The sequence below is a fragment of the Syngnathoides biaculeatus genome, chromosome 15, assembly GCF_019802595.1.
Source record: "Syngnathoides biaculeatus isolate LvHL_M chromosome 15, ASM1980259v1, whole genome shotgun sequence".
Lineage (NCBI taxonomy): Eukaryota > Metazoa > Chordata > Actinopteri > Syngnathiformes > Syngnathidae > Syngnathoides > Syngnathoides biaculeatus.
In genome coordinates, this window is record NC_084654.1 from 4,313,324 (window position 1) to 4,334,417 (window position 21,094).

Below are 21,094 nucleotides of genomic sequence, written 5' to 3' on the forward strand. Positions count from 1 at the left end.
TCTAAATTGTCTTCAGGTGTGATTTTGAGTACGGCTGTTGTCTGTCTCCATGTGTCCCGTGATTTGGTGGCAACCAGTTCAGGGTTTACCCTGCCTTCTGCCCAATGTCAGCTGGGATCTGCTCCAGACCCCCTGAGGATAAGCGGCTCAGGAAATGGATGGATGTATGTTTAGAAAAGGAATTCTCAAACTTTGGTCCCATCTAAAGACTTCTCACAGTAAAGGCATTTTTTTACAGACATTCTTTCAGACACCAATTGATCTTTTTTTCAAAGAAAAAAATAGCTGAACCACTAAAATAGCCAAAATAATATCCATCCATCCATTTTCTTTGCTGCTTATCCTCACAAGGATCACTGGAGTGCTGGAGCCTATCCCAGCTGTCAACGCGCAGGAGGCAGGGTACATTCCAGCCAATCGCAGGGTATATAGAGACAGACGCTCACAATCACACCTAGTGTCAATTTAGAGGGTCCAATTAATGCTGCATGTTTTTGGGATGTGGGAGGAAACCATAGTGCCCGAAAAAAAACACATGCAGGCATGGGGCGAACATGCTAACGCCACACAGGTCGGGCTGGGATTGAACAGGGTTCTCAGAACTGTGAGGCCAACGGTTTACAGCTCCTCCACCGTGCCACCGCCAAAATAATAATATACTGTAAATAAAAATAAATTGCCATTCCCTTCTGTTTTATTGAAAAGAAATACAACTACATCAGGAAAATCTTTATACTATATTTCATTTCCTGACTTAATTTACCTGATTTCCTTACAAGAAACAACAGAAATCTAGTAATGTTCACATATACTGTCCAGTATTCCATTCCATCACATTGGAAAAAAAATTATGCTAAAAAGTTACTGATTCAGTTTCTAGCCTTTGTATTGTTTCAGATCCTATTGTGGTAAATGAACCAATATCATCCTTGAATTGAGTTCCCAAGAATTGTGATCCAAATTGAATCATTGCCAAAACAAATCATGACACCACTTACTAGTTCACATTGGAATATTTTTTAAAATGTTGTTTTGTTCCATGGAGAACAATGTAAATTTTGGACCATAAGCCTAATTTTTTTTCCCCCACACTTTAACCCCTCTGGCTTAATTTTGATTTTCACGACCCCAGGAAAGTCAACCTCTCTCGTCTATTCTTAGCTTGTCTTTAACAACCAAAATCGTATTTACGTATGAGATATTCAACGAAGTCCATGTTGAAGTGTGAACTATTCACATTTTTCAATCAAATCAGTACACATTGAAGCATTCAAGGGTTAGCAGTATTATTTTGTTTTGTGTTTCTTTGTATTCTCTCAACCCTGGATGTGCAGTCACTGTAATGTTTCATTTGGCAGGTAGATATCAGTTCTCAAAATGATACTTCAAGATGTTTTTCACCAGAAATGTTTATTGAAAGTACTTTCAACCCATCACTACCATTATCATTACCTTAACATAATGCCAATAGCTTAGTAATAATAATCACAAAATTAATTAACTTTTCATTTTATTTATACACACCTTTCAGGTCACTCAGGGTACATCAAATCAAGCATAGCAATAAAAATATCATAAAACACCAATTAAAATGACAAATAATATATGATTTTTTTTTTTTACGTCAATCTGGAATAGGTGTGTCTTCAATTATTTTTTCAAGATGTCGAATGAGTTTGTGTTTTGGAGGTTAGGTGGTTGTGAGCGGAATAGATGGGGGCAGGCCAAGTGAAGACTGTCCTCCACGGTTGACCAAACAACGGTGAGGTGGATGGAGGATGAAGATCTAAGACAGTGTGCCGGGAATATGGCAATGTAAAGGAAGTCAGTAGGGCAAGGTTATTAAGGGGTGTGAAGGTGCAAATCAATATTTTGTACTGGACGCACAAAAGGACAGGGAGCCAGTGAAGTTCTTACAGGTGTAGGGTTATCGCTGTAGTGAGTGAAGAGAATCCATTTTGTGGGTGATGGATCTTGCGTTGGTCAAAAAGATGCTTGGAAGCGCAGGTCTGTGAGGTTGCTTTCTTAGCTCACTTCACAAAGCCCTGATCTGAATCCCATCAAAAATTTGTGGGGAGGTCTGAAAAGGTCCATTTGAGCAAGGCAACCGACAAACCTAACTCAGTTATATAAATTCTCTCAGAAGGGATGGGCCAGGATTCTCGCATAGTACTGTCAAAACTTGTGGAAGGTTACACAAAATGTTTGACCCAAGTCATGCAGTTCAAAGGAAATGCTACTCGAGACCAAGGAAATGTATGTAAGCTTTTGACCTCGAAGAAAATAATATAAAATTCTCGAAGTGTCCGTCTGATTATAGTGATTGTATAGTCGTGATCCCGACTGACCTGAAACAGGAGAGGTTTAGTCTGATTTGACTTCAATGAGACAAAAAATGAATTCTGTGTTTTTGCACACTTTATGTAAACCTCTGGCCTCAATTGTAAATAATGATACGCAGTGTACAAAATGGATGGATTTTTTAATGTGAATGAAACGAGCGCTTCACCAATTTTGTATACTTTTTATAATTTTGTATATATCCCCATTTTGGTCATGGGTGTGCTCGAGTCTAGCCATGCTGACTTACATGTATAACCTTGTCTGGTAACCAACCAATCGCAGACTTTCTAAAGTTTTAAGTGGTAATTCTTTTGTAATTTGGGTTTGATAAAATGTTTTTGGTTCCTTTTTCTGCATAAAATAGAGACTGTTTTATTTTGCAATTATTTAGATGAGTGACAAATCTTAATGTTCTCAAACTTCCAGGGTGATGATTCCCTCATCAGTCTCTCAGATATGACGTGCAGTGAAAGCGCCTCTTCATTCCCATCCATCAGTCAGACTTCCACACCAGAGATTCTTGTGGGGCTGGTGTACAATGCCACAACAGGACATCTTTCTGTAGAGGTCATCAAAGGAATCAATTTCAAGAACCTAGAAACCAATAAGCCACCCAGTAAGTATTGACTTATTTATTTTATGTTTAATAGGGTTGTAACAATTACTTTTAGCAATGATTCAATATATATCACAATTTGTGGTTGCCAGTTCTGTTCAAGGACAATTTTAGTTCATTTGAACGATATGATCTGAAACGATTTGATGGCTTGAAATCAACTCAGTAATTTATTAGTCAAAGATTCATTCAATGTGACTGGGGAAAAACAAAAACATCCTCATACTGAATAGTACAGGTGAAATTTTATAGGTTCTTGTTGGTTCTTGTAAGGGTGCTAATAATGCTTACAACCATGTCATTAATGAAGAAAAGTGATTTTCTTGGAAATACAACACATACACATGTCCATATAAAGCTTACCATGCTTAAATCCTGTTTCCCAGTATTGATAACAAACAAATGATTCCTTTTTAAAATTATTTAAATCGATATATACAGTGCCTTGTGAAAGTATTCAGCCCCCTTGAACTTTTCAACCTTTGGCCACATTTCAGGTTTCAAACATAAAGATATAAAATGTAAATTTTTTTGTCAAAAATCAATAACAAGTGGGACACAATCGTGAAGTGGAACGAAATTTATTGGATATTTTAAACTTTTTTTAACAAATAAAAACCGGAAAATTGGGGCGTACAATATTATTCGGCCCCCTTGCATTAATACTTTGTAGCGCCACGTTTTGCTGCAATTACAGCTGCAAGTCGCTTGGGGTATGTCTCTATCAGTTTTGCACATCAAGAGAAATTCTTGCCCATTCTTCCTTGCAAAACAGCTCGAGCTCAGTGAGGTTGGATGGAGAGTGTTCTGAACAGAAGTCTTCAGCTCTGCCCACAGATTCTCAATTGGATTCAGGTCCGGAGTTTGACTTGTCCATTCTAACTACTGGATACGTTTATTTGTGAACCATTCAATTGTAGATTTGGCTTTATGTTTTGGATCATTGTCATGTTGGAATATAAATCTCCGTACAAGTCTCAGGTCTTTTGCAGACCCCAACACGTTTTCTTCCAGAATGGTCCTGTATTTGGCTCAATTTATCTTCCCAACAATTTTAACCATCTTCCCCATCCCTGCTGAAGAAAAGCAGGCCCAAACCACGAGACTGACACCACCATGTTGGATGGTGTGTTCAGGGTGATGTGCTGTGTTGCTTTTGCGCCAAACATATCGTTTAGCATGGTGCCCAAAAAGTTCGATTTTGGTTTCACATGACCAGAGCACCTTCTTCCACATGTTTGGTGTGTCTCCCAGGTGGCTTGTTGGAAACTTTAACTGAGACTTTTTATGGATGTCTTTGAGAAATGGCTTTCATCTTACCAGGCCAGATTTGTGCAGTGTATGACTGACTGTTGTCCTATGGACACACTCTCCCACCTCAGCTGCAGATCGCTGTAGTTCATCCAGTATGATCATGGCCCTCTTGTCTGCATCTCCGATCAGTCTTCTCCTTGTTTGAGGTGAAAGTTTAGAGGGACGGCCGGGTCTTGGTAGATTTGCAGTGGTCTGATACTCCTTTCATTTCAATATGATTGCTTGCACAATGCTCTTTGAGATGTTTAAAGCTTGGGATATGTTTTGTATCCAAATCAGACTTTAAACCTCTCCACAACAGTATCTCGGACATGGCTGGTGTGTTCCTTGGCCTTCATGACGCTCTTTGCACTTTAAACAGAACCCTGAGACTATCACATGGCAGGTGCATTTATACGAAGACTTGATTACACACAGGTGGATTCTATTTATCAACATTGGATCATTCAGAGATCATCACTGAACTTCTGGAGTGAGTTTGCTGCACTGAAAGTAAAGGGACCGAATAATATTGCAGGCCCCACTTTTCAGTTTTTTTTTTGTTTAAAAAAGTGTCCCACTTGTTGATTCTTGACAAAAGAATTAAATTTTCTATCTTTATGTTTCAAGCCTGAAAGGTCGCAAAAGGTTGAAAAGTTCAAGGGGGCTGAATACTTTCATGAGGCACTGTATAAATCCAGATGGTGAACTTGCTTAACACAGACTGGTAGGGTCGGATTGTAGGAATACAAATCAATACATCGATAAAATGAGTGAATCAGCACACCATTAGTCTTTGATGCTTAAAGATCCCACATGAGTGACAAAAAAAAAACCTGGCCTTCCTCCTAAAACAAACATCAATAATATTCATACAACACTATACATGTGTTCTGTATCTCTCTAAAGCAATTATACATATGTAGAAATTTTACTTTTTGAAAACAGCAACAGTGTTTTTATTGCAACTTGTAATAAGAGTATCACATCTGTTATTACTATGGAAAACTTACATACTCTTATTTTTCATCCTGTATCTCCCCGACATCATTGTATTGTATTCACCTGTGTGCAACGTTTTTACGAACTCTGACATAAAAAAAAAAACATTTCAAAGCTTTTTGCCAAGAGATGCAATTGTAACAGATGTTTTGTTATGACCTTTCTCTTTAGTATATACATTCACTCTCCGTGTTTCCCTACCCTCTTAGTGCGTCTTTAACAGTTTGATTTCCTTTAATTTGCAATTTATGACTTTGGATATTACTAAACAAATTCTGAAATTCTGTTAGTCTACCCTCAGTTCATTTGCAATGTTTTCATCCTGATAGGAAACACTGACCTACCTCTGTACACTCAGATGGATATTGGAGGGTCAGGTGCATGGGATTTATCCAACCTGTCCACGTGTGCTTTGTGGACTTGAATAAAGTTTTTGGTTGTGTGACTTGGAAAATGGCTCACCCTCTCTGGGTGAGGAATAAAGTCTGCCCTTGGCGAGTTCTCATTCACAAGTGAGGATTGAATGGTGCGCGATGATATCAACAGATGGATAGGTGCGACATCCGTAATGATGTGGTTGCTGTATCAGACTGTTGTGGTGAATATTTATTTAATAAGGCATTCGAGGCTCATTATTTTTCTGTCTGGTTTGTTCCCTGTTTTAAATAATTTCCTCATTGGGCTCCAAAGTCAGTTTCAAAGCAGCATGATCAAGCTGAAACTTCCTTTTTATGAACATTGTCATGTTCTGGAATTTTTCACCCTGTTTTTCTTCCCTTGCATCATTTGTCTTTGTCTGAAATTCTGTCATCCTATACCACCGACTCTATTTGACACCTTGGTTTACTGTTTTTCTTACTGCTGCAAAAACCTTGTTGTCAGATGGGCTGTTTTGTTGTCTAAAACACTTGATAGGTGGACAGGTTTATATTATCAGAGGTGAGTGTCTACCCCTCCTTCAAATTACACACTTTTCAATGTTTTCATATGCCTTCATGGATGTAGATAATCAGGCAACTAATGGATCTAAGTTAGGTCCCTATTCAAAATGCTTTAACTGTTTAACTACCCACTCATCCATGAAGACAACAGCTCATTTTAAACCTCAATGCCTCCTTGCATGTAACCACCTCCTTCACTAACATTTGGGATCTCTTCCATGTGTCTGTAAACCTTTTCGCGTCAACATTTCACTCTAGTTAGATTAGGTTTGCTCAGTGATTGAGGCTTAGCTGTGTTCTTTGGCATGCTTTAGCTGCAATTGTATTATTTTTCAGTGTTATATAATGCACATAAAACTCAAACAGGACTGTAGTATTTACATATAGCGTTACTATTCATGTTTTTCACACTGCTCGTCTATCATAAAACAATATGGTTCATTGAATGTGACAAATGAGAAGCAGTGGCACTGTATTGTCTGTATGCGCCTGAATAGCATCATAACAATATTGTGTAGTCCTCTTTTTAAATCTAGGAACTACTCACATCTGGCAATAAAGGAGAAAAAAAATCTTTGTGCAAAATCTTTATGTATGACTCGAGTGAGTTTGTGTGTCTTACAAAAGTGGAAGCAGCCTGGTGAATGGTGCAAAGCAATTTTAAAGCTTCTTTTTTGAATCGTTTCAAAACTTTAGCAAGGCTGCGCGTCAAGTTAATCATCAGTTGCAGCAGCCCCTCTTGTTCAGCAACAATACCAAAGTGCTTTGCATCGCCGCTGCTGACCACTTAAGACATCCACAGCTCTTCAGAGCTCTTTCAGCAGCTGTCAAAAACGAAATCAAGGCTATTTTTTCCCACAGTGCTTTTATGTCAAAGAGAGCAACTGAATGCATCTTTCAGTACTGTGAGTGAGGCGTTGGAAGCCAGCTGGCACTCAACAGCATGAGAGCTTCAGCTATTCATTCCGTTGACTCCCTCCAACATGAGGAGTGCAATACACGGTATTATTGAAGAGGAAAGTTGTGGATGAGGGGCGAAACACTCAGCCATTGTGATTATCTCATTTACTTTCGTTCCTGCCTTGTTCGCTGTCATTCAACTATATGGCATCACGATAAGGCGGATATTAAAAGTCTACTTGTCCCTGTTCAAATGCCATGTTTTTGTGATGCAAAAAGAAAAACAAATCAAGATAAATCATATAAAATCTTTTTTTTTTCCATTAAAGTGAATTAAACAAAAGGAGTTTTTCAAAAAAAGAAAACAAAGAGAAAAGAAATAATGTGGGTGCAAAACTGTGCACACGCTCTGATGAATAGGATTTGGCTGTTAACGTTTACATCTATGTAAAATGAGAGCCAGGACGCACCTGCCGTCATTTGAAGATGAGATGTTCGAAGAACTTTTCTAATATATATCCATTCATCTATTTTCTTAGCCTCACAAAGGTCACGGGAGTCCTGGAGCCAATCCCAGCTGCCATCGGGCTGGAGGTGGGGTACACCCTGAAATGGTTGCCAGCCAATTGCAGGACACATGGAGACAGACAACAGTCACACTCACAATCAGATCTACGGCCAATTTAAAGTCTCCAATTAATGTTGCATATTTTTGGGATGTGGGAGGAAACTGGAGTCCCCGGAGAAAACCTACACAGGCACAGGGAAAACATCCAAACTCCACACAGGCAAGGCTGGGATTGAACCCCGGTCCTCAGACCTGTGAGGCCAACGCTCTACAGCTGCGCCACCTAGCCGCTCTTTAATTAATATATATCCATCCATCCATTTCTTTGCCGCTTATCCTCACGAGGGTCACGGAGAGCGCTGGAGCCTATCCCAGCTGTTAACGGGCAGGAGGCGGGGTACACCATGAACTGGTTGCCAGCCAATCGCAGGGCACATGGAGACAGACAACATTCACAATCACACCTGGGGGCAATTTACAGTGTCCAATTAATGTTGCATGTTTTTGGGATGTTGGAGGAAACCGGAGTGCCCCGGGAAAAGCCACACAGGCACGGGGAGAACATGCAAACCCAACACAGGTGGGGCCTTGATTGAACCCGGGTCCTCAGAACTGTGAGGCCAATGCTTTACCAGCTGCTCCACCATGCCCCCTTGAACTTTTCAATCTTTCACATTTCAGGCTTCAAACATAAAGATACATGATTTTCATTTTTTGTCAAGAATCAACAACAAGTGGGACACAATCATGAAGTGCAACGAAATTTAATGGATATTTTATACATTTTTAACAAAAAAAAAATGAAAGGTGGGACGTGGAATATCATTCGGCCCCTTTACTTTCAGTGCAGCAAACTCACTTCAGAAGTTCAGTGAGGATCTCTGAATGATCCAATGTTGACTGATGATGATAAATAGAATCCACCTGTGTGTGTGCGTATAAATGCACCTGCCATGTAATAGTCTCAGGGTTCTGTTTAAAGTGGCTAAGGAACACACCAGCCATGTCCGAGATACTGTTGTGGAGAGGTTTAAAGCCTGATTTGGATACAAAAAGATATCCCAAGCTTTAAACATCTCAAAGAACACTGTGCAAGCAATCATATTGAAATGAAAGGAGTATCAGACCACTGCAAATCTACCAAGACCCCGCCGTCCCTCTAAACTTTTGCCTCGAACAAGGAGAAGACTGATCAGAGATACACACCAAACATGTGGAAGAATGTGCTCTGGTCACATGAAACCAAAATCGAACTTTTTGGCCATAATGGCAGACGATATGTTTGGTGCAAAAGCAACACAGCACATCACCCTGAACACACCATCCCCACTGTCAAACATGGTGGTGGGAACCTCATGGTTTGGGCCTGCTTTTCTTCAGCAGGGACAGGGAAGATGGTTCAAAATGATGGGAAGATGAATGGAGCCAAAATACAGGACCATTCTGGAAGAAAACCTGTTGGAGTCTGCAAAAGACCTGAGACAGAGATTTATCTTCCAACAGGACAATGATCCAAAATATAAAGCCAAATCTACAATGGAATGGTTCACAAATAAACGTATCCAGGTTTAAGTCAAAATCCAGACGTGAATCCAATCGAGAATCTTTGGGTGTTGTTCACAAACCTCAACTGCACTAAGCTTGAGCTGTTTTGCAAGGAAGAATGGTCAAGAATTTCAGTCTCTTGACGTGTAAAACTGATAGAGACATACCCCAAGCGACTTGCAGCTGTAATTGCAGAAAAAGGTGGCTATACAAAGTTTAAATCCAAGGGGGCCGAATAATATTTTATACAATTATATACTCTTAACACTTTTCAGGTTTTTATTTGTTAAAAAAGTTAAAAATATCCAATAAATTTCACTTCAAAATTGTGTCCCATCTGTTGTTGATTCTTGACAAAAAATATTAGTCTTATATGTTTATGTTTGAATTCTGAAATGTGGTGAAAAGTTCAAGAGGGCCAAATACTTTCACGGGGCACTGTATATCAGTAAATACTAGCAGAATCCCGAAGGTTTTGTGTTTTCCCTAAACATATCTTTTGGAGTTCGAAACCTTCAACCTTTGTTTCACTAGATTCGCTCTCAGAAAGCTGGACAATGGAAAAACTACAGTTGTTTCTTCGTTTGTATGCTAATTAGCAAAATACCAGTGAATATAGATTGAATCGCAGCACAGTGGTGCAACTGGTTAGAGTGTTGTCCTCACAATTCTGAGGACTACGGTTCAATTACCGGCTCTGCCTGTGTGGAGTTTGCATGTTCTCCCCATGCCTACATGGGTTTTATCCGGGCACTCCGGTTTCATCCCACATCCCCAAAACATGCATTAATTGGACATTCTAAATTGCTCCTCAGTGTGATTGTGAGTGCGACTGTTGTCTGTTTCCATGTGCCTTGCGATTGGCTGGCAGCCAGTTTAGGGTATACCAACCCTCCTGCCTGATGACAGCTGGGATGGGCTCTAGCACTCCATGACCCTTTTGAGGATAAGCACCTGAGAAAATGGATGAATGGATGAAGGATGACTCGTGGCTATATATTTTGTCGAGGCAGAAGGGGATGGTTGGGAGTGCTGCAGTTCCATCAATGCTAAAGTAAAGTGAAATCTATCCAGATTCTTAGGTTCTGGTCATTGGCCTGTGGGCCACTCCTCTACAAAAAAATCTGGTTAAAAAAAATAGTGGTGACCTTAGACTTACACAGTAATTGTAATTGTGGCACACAAGCCACTTACAGTGAAGAAAACAAGTATTTGAACACCCTGCTATATTGCAAGTTCTCTCTCTTAGAAAGCATGGAGGGGTCTGAAATTTTCATCGTAGGTGCATGTCCACTCTGAGTGAGATAATTTAAAATGAAAAATCAAATCACAATGTATGATTTTTTTTTTAACTATTTATTTGTGTGGTACAGCTGCAAATAAGTATTTGAACACCTGAGGTCAAACGTTTCCTATAGTTGTTCAGCATGTTTGCACACAATGCAGGAGGGATTTTGGCCTACTCCTCCACACAGATCTTCTCTAGATCAGACAGGTTTCTGGGCTGTCGCTGAGAAACATGGAGTTTCAGCTCCCTCCAAAGATTTTCTATTGGGTTTAGGTCTGGAGACTGGCTAGGCCATGCCAGAACTGTGACATGCTTCTTACGGAGCCACTACTTGATTTTCTTGACTGTGTGCGTCGGGTCATTGTCATGTTGAAAGACCCAGCCACTACCCATCTTCAATGCTCTGACTGAGGGAAAGAGGTTGTTCCCCAAAGTCTCACAATACCTGGCCTCGGTCATCCTCTCCTTAATACAGTGCACGCGTCCTGTCCCATGTGCAGAAAAACACACCCAAAGCATGATGCTTCACAGTAGGGATGGTGTTCTTGGGATGGAACTCATCATCCGTCTACCTCGAAACACGGTTAGTGAAATAATGACCAAAAGGTTCCATTTTGGTCTCATCTGACGACAAAACGTTCTCCCATGACTCCTCTGTATCATCCAAATGGTCACTTGCAAACTTAAGACGGGCCTTGACATGTACTGGTTTAAGCAGGGTAACCTTCCGTGCCATGCATGATTTCAAACCATGACGTCTTAGTGTATTACCAACAGTCACCTTAGAAACGGTGGTCCCAGCTTTTTTCAGGCCATTGACCAAGTCCTGTCGTTTAGTCCTTGGATGATTCCTTTCTAAGGATCTTTGAGACCCCACGAGGTGATATCTTGCATGGGGCTCCACTCCGATTGAGATTGACCGTCATGTTTAGCTTCTTCCATTTTCTAATAATTGCTCCAACAGTGGACCCTTTTTCACCAAGCTGCTTAGCAATTTCTCCGTAGCCCATTCGAGCCGTGTGGAGTTGTACAATTTTGTCTCTGGTGCCTTTGGACACCTCTTTGGTCTTGGTCTTGTTAAAAGTTTGAGTCTTACTAATTGTGTGGGGTGGCCAGGTGTCTTTATGCAGCTAACGACCTCACAGAGGTGCATCTGATTCCGGATAATACATGGAGTGGAGGTGGACTTTTAAAGGCGGACTAACAGGTCTTTGAGGGTCAGAATTCTAGCTGATAGACAGGTGTTCAAATACTTATTTGCAGCTGTATCTCAAATAAATCGTTAAAAAAATCATACAATGTGATTTCGGGATTTTTCTTTTTAGATTATCTCTCTCACAGTGGACATGCACCTACAATGAAAATTTCATACCCCTCCATGATTTCTAAGTTGGAGAACTTGCAATATAGCAAGGTGTTCATATACTTATTTTCTTCTCTGTATATTATCTTGGCCACGTGATCGTGTGCATGGCCACTATTGCAGGACAGGACTGTCACTGCTAATGTCATATTTTTGATCATTAATATATTTTAAACTATCAGAAGACCCTCATCCTATACCTACAGGGAGACGTAGTGGTATCTCCAGTTTAACATTAAAAGTATGTTCAGGTAAAACAGTTGCATAGCAACAAGATGGAAGAAAGGCTTTTTGCGCCCTTTGAGTTCTCATCTTTGTTATGAGGAACAGTTTGCATTTGAGCAGGAGAAAAACATCTGATATCGGAGTGATTGCAGACAAGCTGCTGTGGCGTTGCGGGAAAAACATGTCGTTCTTTCAATGCAGTTGCCACAGTCATTCAGGCAATTGAGAGACATAATGATTTTGCACAATTGACCAATTTAGTCAGATTAGTTATCAGTCAAGATTAGTTTGCATCTATCTGCACAAATGACGTCTACCTGTAATTGTTCACTTCTTTTGTTTCTTTGTTCTTTGTGTAGACACATACGTTAAGCTGACCTTACTGAACTCCATCGGCCATGAGATGTCCAAGTGTAAAACATCTATCTGTCGAGGCCAACCCAACCCAACCTACAAAGAGACGTTTGTCTTCCAGGTTGCGCTTTTCCAGTTATCTGATGTAACACTCATCCTCTCTGTCTACAACAAGCGCAGTATGAAACGCAAGGAGATGATTGGCTGGATCTCGCTTGGGCTCAACAGCTCTGGGGAAGAAGAGCTCTCACACTGGACTATGGTGAAAGAATCCAGAGGACAGCAGGTTTGCCGCTGGCACAGTCTGTTGGAGTCCTAACTGCACCGCAAATGTACACAAGAATATGACCACTAACTTTGCACATTGTTGTTACCTGAATTGGGTAAAATGGAAAAAAAAGATGGTGAACTGGTCTGCTGGTGATAAATCTGAAGGAAGCACTACTCACTTTTTAATTCTAGTAAAATTAATTAAAAACTGGAAAGAGAGAAATATAATGTTCTCAGAGGAAACATGTATACAGCCTTTACATCATTTACAAAACTGCAGTGGAACCTTTAAGGTTGAACACAATATGCTCCAACATGCTGACCAACCTCAGATTGGTTTGCCAAGAAGTTTTAAGTAACATTTTAAGATGTACACATCATGTTGGTTTAAAACAAAGTTAACTGCTGTTTATATTAGTGTCAGAACATTTTGTAATCACCCTTAACCGGATAAGTGATCCAGTAACAATTGTGGAGATGTATGTTAATGCTCGTACTTGGAAGATGGATGGTCACAGAAAAGACTAAATGTACCTCACATTGCGTTTTTCTGGTTTTACAATGAGTGTTACATTGAAGAAAATAAGTATTTGAACACCCTACTATAGTACAAGTTCTCCCACTTAGGAATCATGGAGGGGTCTGATGTTTTCATCGTAGGTGCATATCCCCTGTGAGAGCGATAATCCAAAAAGAAAAATCCAGAAATCACAATATATGTTTTTTTTCAATGATTTATTTGTTTGATACAGCTGCAAATAAGTATTTAAACACCTGAGAAAACCAATGTTGATATTTGGTACAGTAGCCTTTGTTTGCAGTTGCAGAGGTCAAACGTTTCCTGTAGTTGTTCAGCAGGTTTGCACACACTGCAGGAAAGATTTTGGCCCACTCCTCCACACAGATCTTCTCTAGATCAGACAGGTTTCTGGGCTTACGCTGACAAACAGCATTTCAGCTCTCTCCAAATATTTTCTATTGAATTTAACTCTGGAGACTGGCCAGGCCACGCCAGAACCTTGATATGTTTCTTATGCAGCCACTTCTTGGTTTTCCTGGCTTTTTGCTTTGGGTCATTGTCATGTTGAAAGACCCAGCCACGAACCATCTTCAATGCTCTGACTGAGGGAAAGCGGTTATTTCCCCAAAATCTCACAATACATTGCCGCGGTCATCCTCTCCTTAATACAGTGCAGTCGTCCTATCCCATGTGCAGAAAAACACCCCCAAAGCATGATGCTACCACCCCCATGCCTCACAGTAGGGATGGTGTTCTTGGGATGGAATTCATCATCCGTCTACCTCGAAACACGGTTAGTGAAATAATGACCAAAAAGTTCCATTTTGGTCTCATCTGACCACAAAACTTTCTCCCATGACTCTTCTGTATCCTCCAAATGGTCATTGGCAAACTTAAGACGGACCTTGACATGTGCTGGTTTAAGCTGGGGAGCCTTCCGTGCCATGAAATCATCGAACCATGACGTCTTCGTGTATTACCAACAGTCACCTTGCAAAAGGTGTTCCCAGCTCTTTTCAGGTCATTGACCAAGTCCTGTCATGTCATCCTGGGCTTATTCCTCACCTTTCTAAAGATCATTGAGACCCCACAAGGTGATATCTTGTATTGGGCTCCACTCCGATTGAGCTTGACCGTCATTGTTAGCTTCTTCAATTTTCTAATGATTGCTCCAACAGTGGACCTTTTTTCACCAAGCTGCTTGGCAATTTCTCCGTAGCCCTTTCCAGCCGTGTGGAGTTGTACAATTTTGTCTCTGGTGTCTTTGGACACCTCTTTGGTCTTGGCCATGTTACAAGTTTGAGTCTTTGTGATTGTATGGGGTGGACAGGTGTATTTATGCAGCCAAAAGACGTGATTTTTCCGTATATAGGGGAATTCCGTCTTTTTAAATTGCATTGATTAAAAATATATATATTCTCCGTTTTTCTGCAATATTCCAATTGTAACCCATGCCAGAATCCACACACATTCAAATTCTGGTCCGACTTTTGCAAGTGAGGTGGAAGATTAGATATACGTCTGTTGATAGGTCGAATGTGTTCCTCCTGACCAATGAAAACGCTTGTTATATATGAGGCGGTTCATTGGGCCATTTTGAAGTCAACACGATGGCGGTGCTCGAGGAAGGACGCCTCTCTTGTGAAAGAAATTGATAGATATGTCAAAAATAAGTTCTGATGGGATTGGATGGAACGAGAAATCGTCGCTAATGTTGGAAAGAAGGAAGTTACTGCTCTGTTAAGCGACTTCATTCGCAAAGTCGATCGACCTGGTAAAGCATAGTGCACATGATGTCAGAGTACTATTGACTATGGATCAAGAGGTTTCAAGGCATTGGAAGTTCAGGCGACATGACAAAAACACGTCAACAACTGGAATCAAGGAAAATAAACTTTACATTGTTACAGCTGTTGCACTGTTACATTAAGATCTCAACCCAAGGCCAAGAACCAACCCCAGTTGCAGACAAGGTAATCAATAATGAAGTGAGAGTTCAGAAGCAACTGCTTGTAAAAATTTCCATTATTTGCTGAAAACGACACATGAATTTAATAATTAAAAATAATGCGTTTCAATAACTTAATAAAACAAGAAATTAAAACGTTCTTGAATGGATACGATATACATGCTATGAAAGGATGCTTGCATGCCATTATGCAAATCTGAATTTAATTTAGTAGTTTACTTAGTTGAATTTGTAATTATTTGGGGTAAAAGTATGCACCTAAATAATGAACTATCATGTTGTGTACATTATGAATACATAATAGCATTTATTTATAGATGTACTAGATATATTTCATTATTAATACAATTTATAAATCTTGCACGTTAAAATTGGTGATCATCCTTTGATCATGATTGCAGCCCCCAGACCCACGGCTATTTTTCAGTCTTTTTTCATTCACCAAATCACGTCTGAGCTAACGACCTCACACAGATGCATCTGATTCAGGATAATGCATGGAGTGGAGTTGGACTTTTAAAGGCGTACGAACAGGTCTTTGAGGGTCAGAATTCTCGCTGTTAGACAGGTGTTCAAATACTTATTTGCAGCTGTATCACACATTATCTCTCTCACAGTTGGACATGCACCTACAATGAAAATTTCAGACCCCTCCATGATTTCTCAGTGGGAGAACTTGCAATATAGCAGGGTCTTCAAATACTTATTTTCTTCACTGTAACTTGGAACTTGAAACCATGATAGGGATGCGTAGTGCTACTATTTCCAGTTTGATGGTGATCATAATGGTTTGCAACATCACAAAAAAAAACAAACAGAAAAGCACATACACAAACACACACACATGCCAAAGAAAAACAAAGCACACTAAGGCCTGGGTCACACAAATATTTTTCAAATCTTAAAAGATTTTTTTTTTTAATCTGTGAAAGACCTCCCCAAATCATAAAGACAAAAGTCTTTAACAGTTGGGGTCAAATTGTGTGTTTTATGCTATGATAATCCCGACACAGGACACCACACACGTAATAATCATGATGTACAAGACTGTGGAATGTTTTAGGTCGGCCTCAAAAGCAATAGAAAGAGCATCTTTCAAGAAAGGTGGTTAGAACTTCGCTTAGCATCTGCTCAGGTTACTCTGTCGAGGTGTGTGCTAACTTAAACTTTGCTGGGGTTTCATAAGTGGCTGTTAGAACCTAGGCGAATCTTTCTCGACACAGACTTAAGTTAGCTCTTGTCACTATTTACGGTCCAGTTTGTAAGACACAAGGACAACAGTGAGCTTCAACCTTTTAAACGGGGAACTAGTTAGGACTTTCGTGGTACCATAAGTACAAGGGAGCCTGGATAAGTGAGATTTTACAATGTCTGGTGAGCCCACTTTTTTACAAAATACGACATTGGTTAGGACAGGGGTCCCCAAAGTTTTGTACCCCAAGATCTACTTTTCAAGCAGCCAGCCTCTCACGATGTACCCGTGACTGCCATGGAGAAAGCAAAAGAGAGACCGTAAATAGGAGGCTAGTTTGCTGGAACGTGCCTTTATGTGTTATAATGTATCTGCCACACCTGAATCAAGCGACGAGATGGATGATAGACTGATGTCTTTTTTTTTCTTTTTTTGGGCACGCCATCACACCATCGACCAAAACTGCCTCACGATCGACACGTTGAGCACCCCTGTGTTAGGACATGTCTGTTTTATGTTTAGTTTTTTGAGTGGTTATATTCCATTTCACGTCACAATTCAGAGAGAGATGACGTCTTTCCACCAATGCAAAGAGTTTTTGTAGGGTCACAAAAATATTGGACACGTTCATGATTTAATATTCTCGGACACGACTCGGTTTGGACTCTAAACTTGGGACAAATCCACTCTTAATACACCCCTCATCCAAGGACAACCTTATAGTATAATCTTCTAATACATAAGATTGTCCGGCGTTTGACACAGGACTTGGACAAAGAGATTGCCTTTATGTTCATACCAGGCTGTTTAGTCTTTTTGTCTGACTATTTCTTGGGGAAAATTCAAGGATAACTCCTGAATTGTGTTTAGAGGTTGCACTGCACAATATTGTACAAGTTCTTTGCGGTAATGTTTTTATTCACAATATCCCAGTTTGGAATGTTTAAAGCTAACACTGCCAACCCATCTCAACATTGTTTTCGTTTTGTCATAATGTTAAGTAACAATGAGAAAGCACATTCACAAACAAAAATCTCTCACTGACAGTTTACATATTAAAATGATCACTTTCCAGTAGACATGTCTGTGACATGCTTTCTTCCAAATCAATAATTATAGCACAATTTTCACCCTCTCTTTTGTGCCTCACCAAAAGCCTGTTTTGAAGTCCAATGTTCAGTCGCATGAAAACAAGTCACTGCCCCCTCTGCTGTAAATTGTGCAACAGAAGCACAGCTTTGTGTTGCCATGATGACAGTGAAAGACGGAGCAAGTCAGAAGAAAAGTCCCATCCAGAAATGGAAAAGATCAATTATATGATCACCATCACCAAGCGGCCAAATGACTCAATTAGTGTGATGATCCGTGTATGTGGGGCCTTGCAGTGGACAAATCAACAAACACTAAGGACACACAGATATGGTAAATATTGTGATTATGCCATAGCTACCGTAGTACTTTTATGATCATAAGTTTTCATCCATGATTAACATGATGAGACACATGAAGTGTTTAAATGGATTTTAAGTCCAGATACTCCTAATACTTTTTTTTTCCAATAGAGTTTTGTTCAACTAAGGTACATTGAATCCACGCTCACGATAAAGCCTGCAATTTCCGTTCTCAATCATGCCACCTCGAGGCCAACTCTGGTGCTATGCGGCCGCTTTGTTGCACACAAAGAATCTCTTGCCTCTTTTGTGAATATGTACATATCTTTATGCAAAAGAACCCAAACCCATCATTCCAATTTTACAAGTACTGACAGATGACAGCACTTCACTCACAGTGAGATTTGATAGTTTGCTGAAAAAAAAGGGAAAAAAATCCACATTTGTCCAGCCATAGGTGTAATTTCAAGTATCCCACTTTCTTACTTCATGTATAAAGAACCGGAAAGGGCACCAAAATCTTTACAATTCTTGCATTTGTGCTTAGTGGAGTGTTAACAAAATGGGCATGCATGTGGGATAGGAAATGTGTTGAAATGTACAGTAAAATGAGAAAAGAACAGCTGACAGTTGGGATATTTTCATTTTGGGTCTTTGAAGTCATCATTATTCAGAAAAAAAATTGCTGTGTCCTTTCTGTGAACTAATCTATTTTTGTATTTGTTTGGGTAAGAAAAATTTATTAACTTATCCTTTATAAAATCACTCTCTTGCGCGATCATGCTGTAATTCATTTAATCATATATTTATTGTAGCAATTTCTGTTTCGAGAAGAATTATTTCAATTCCGTACAGTTTTTCCGAGGTTCATTCCCTCCAAAGCCAGGCAGGAGCTTGTGCTGTCATCAAGCCTTCATGATTATTCTCTTTCCAAACTAAAGCACAGTGAGCACAGATCATTTCAACAAAACTGTATGTGTGAAAAATGGCTCAGCACAAAACTCAAGATGAACATCTAAAATAGACCCAAGAGCAGTTTTTGGATGTACTGCATGTCATGAAAAATTGATAGTGTGGTTCGATGTATAGAAATATTTCTTAAAAGTGGCTCATTGTGGCACTGATATTTAGTGGAACCAATGTACATTTACAATCCCACAAACACAGCTCGTGCTGAAGCGGCTGGATCATGACAGTACCCCCCCCCTCAAAGGCACGGCTCCCAGACGTGCCTAAACGAAAAAACAGACACTAATTAATACAGGCAGGGGTGGGCGGAAGGGGGTCCGGAGGAGGGCACGCCCCCCCCCCCCCCCCCCGAACCCCAGACTGGTGGCCATCCAGGCCACCAAACACGAGGCGTCCGGGCAGACAGGTCAGGAGGACGACCCGGACGCCAAGCACCAGGGTCCCCACGGGGCGATTCGGGCGGACGACCTCTGTGAGGAACCCAACGGCGAAGCAGGAACCAGAACGAGGCAGGCAACTGCTCTGGATGAGAACCTCCCACGCCGTGGTTGCGAGACGACCAGGGACTGGTCGCCACCGAGGCTTGGTCAGGAAGCGGCTGGGAGCCATCTGGAGCGGAGAAGATGATGGAGAGCAGGACCAGAGCCATGACCGCCACCCCGAAGTCTCTCCAGCTCCTGGGTGGCTCCACAGAACTCCCCAGCTCCTGCTGGACAGGCACGAGAGAAGGCGGCGGCGCCAGTATCGCCCCCTCCTGGACAGCAACTTGAGAAGGCGGCGCAAGTACCGCCCCCTCCTGGACAGCAACTTGAGAAGGCAGCGCCAGTACCGGCCGACCCCACCCGCCCCCTCCTGGACAGCAACTTGAGAAGGCAGCGCCAGTACCCCACCCCATACCGCCCCCTCCTGGACAGCAACTTGAGAAGGCAGCGCCAGTACCGCCCCCTCCTGGACAGCAACTTGAGAAGGCGACCCCGTCGCCGCCCCCTCCTGGACAGCAACTTGAGAAGGCGACCCCGTCGCCGCCGCCTCCTGGACAGGAACGTGAGAAGGCAGCGACCCCGTCGCCGCCGCCTCCTGGACAGGAACGAGAGAAGGCAGCGACCCCGCCGCCTCCTGGACAGGAACGAGAGAAGGCAGCGACCCCACCCCGCCGCCTCCTGGACAGGAACGAGAGAAGGCAGCGACCCCGCCGCCTCCTGGAGAGGAACGAGAGAAGGCAGCGACCCCGCCGCCTCCTGGAGAGGAACGAGAGAAGGCAGCGACCCCGCCGCCTCCTGGACAGGAACGAGAGAAGGCAGGGACCCCGCCGCCTCCTGGACAGGAACGAGAGAAGGCGGCGCCAGTACCGCCCCCTCCTGGACAGCAACTTGAGAAGGCGGCGCCAGTACCGCCCCCTCCTGGACAGCAACGTGAGAAGGCAGCGGCAGCATCACCAACTCCACCTCCTCCTGGACGGGAGCGTGAGGCGGCTGGGGAACTGTCGCCACCTCCTGGACAGGAACGTGAGGACGTGCCCGTCGCCGACAGAGCAGGAACGGGGAGCGACCGCGGGCCGGTCGCCGACAGAGCAGGGACGGGGAACGTCCGCGGGCCGGTCGCCACTGCCACTCCAGAGCACGGACAGAAGCGGCTGTGGAGACGTCGCCACCTCCTGGACAGCAACGTGAGGCGGCATCGGGTCGGTCCCCACTGCCGCGTGAGCTTGCACTGCATCCGTTGAAACAGCAACGTGGGCGTGGCGCGGTGGCGAATCCGTTTCCAGGGCAATGTGAACCTGAGTAGGTGGAGAGTCAGTCGAAACTGACACGTGGGCATGTCTCGGGAGTGGGTCAGTTCCAACTGCCGCGTGAGCTCTGCTCGGAACCGCCAAAACCTCGACGTGGGACTGGCGAGGAGGCGGGTCAGTCTCCACAGCTACGTGCACTTGGCGAGGTGGCGAGTCTGTTCCCACTGTGGCGTGCACTTGGCAAGGGGGCGGGTCGGTTTCCACGGCAACGTGAACCTGAGTCAGCATCGAGTCCGTCGCCGTTGCGACGTCAGCGTAGCTCGGCTGGTTCGCCAATCTTTGCCGGACCTGGGCCGTGAGAACCGCCAATTCCGCGCTCTGCCGCTCAATCTCCGCCCGCAGTTCGCGGCGGAAGCCTCGCCACCAGCTGCGGGTCTGCCGGTCTCACCGTTATCGGCGAGGAGTGGGAGGACTGTGTCTTCGTTGCCGCGCAGCGAGAGACACCAGGAAGCGCCCGGCCGGGGCGTCTCCTCTGGCCGCCCCGCGGAGGTCCCGGGTAGATGGCCAATCGGGTTCCCTCGTACCGATTGGTGTACCTTGATCTACCGGGTGAAGA

General features: G+C 42.6%; 1 protein-coding gene across 5 annotated transcripts in view; it reads left to right on the plus strand.

Annotated features, from left to right (window-relative positions):
- Positions 1-19,577, plus strand: part of LOC133513047 (synaptotagmin-14-like) — a 110,580-nt gene extending 91,003 nt beyond the window's left edge. For all 5 annotated transcript variants that reach the window (XM_061843310.1, XM_061843313.1, XM_061843314.1 and 2 more), the window contains 2 exons: positions 2,770-2,959; positions 12,444-19,577. In XM_061843310.1, the coding sequence (XP_061699294.1) occupies positions 2,770-2,959; positions 12,444-12,757 (504 nt within the window). In that variant the 3' untranslated portion in view covers positions 12,758-19,577. The remainder of the gene's footprint in view (positions 1-2,769; positions 2,960-12,443) is intronic.
- Positions 19,578-21,094: the final 1,517 nt, after the last annotated feature.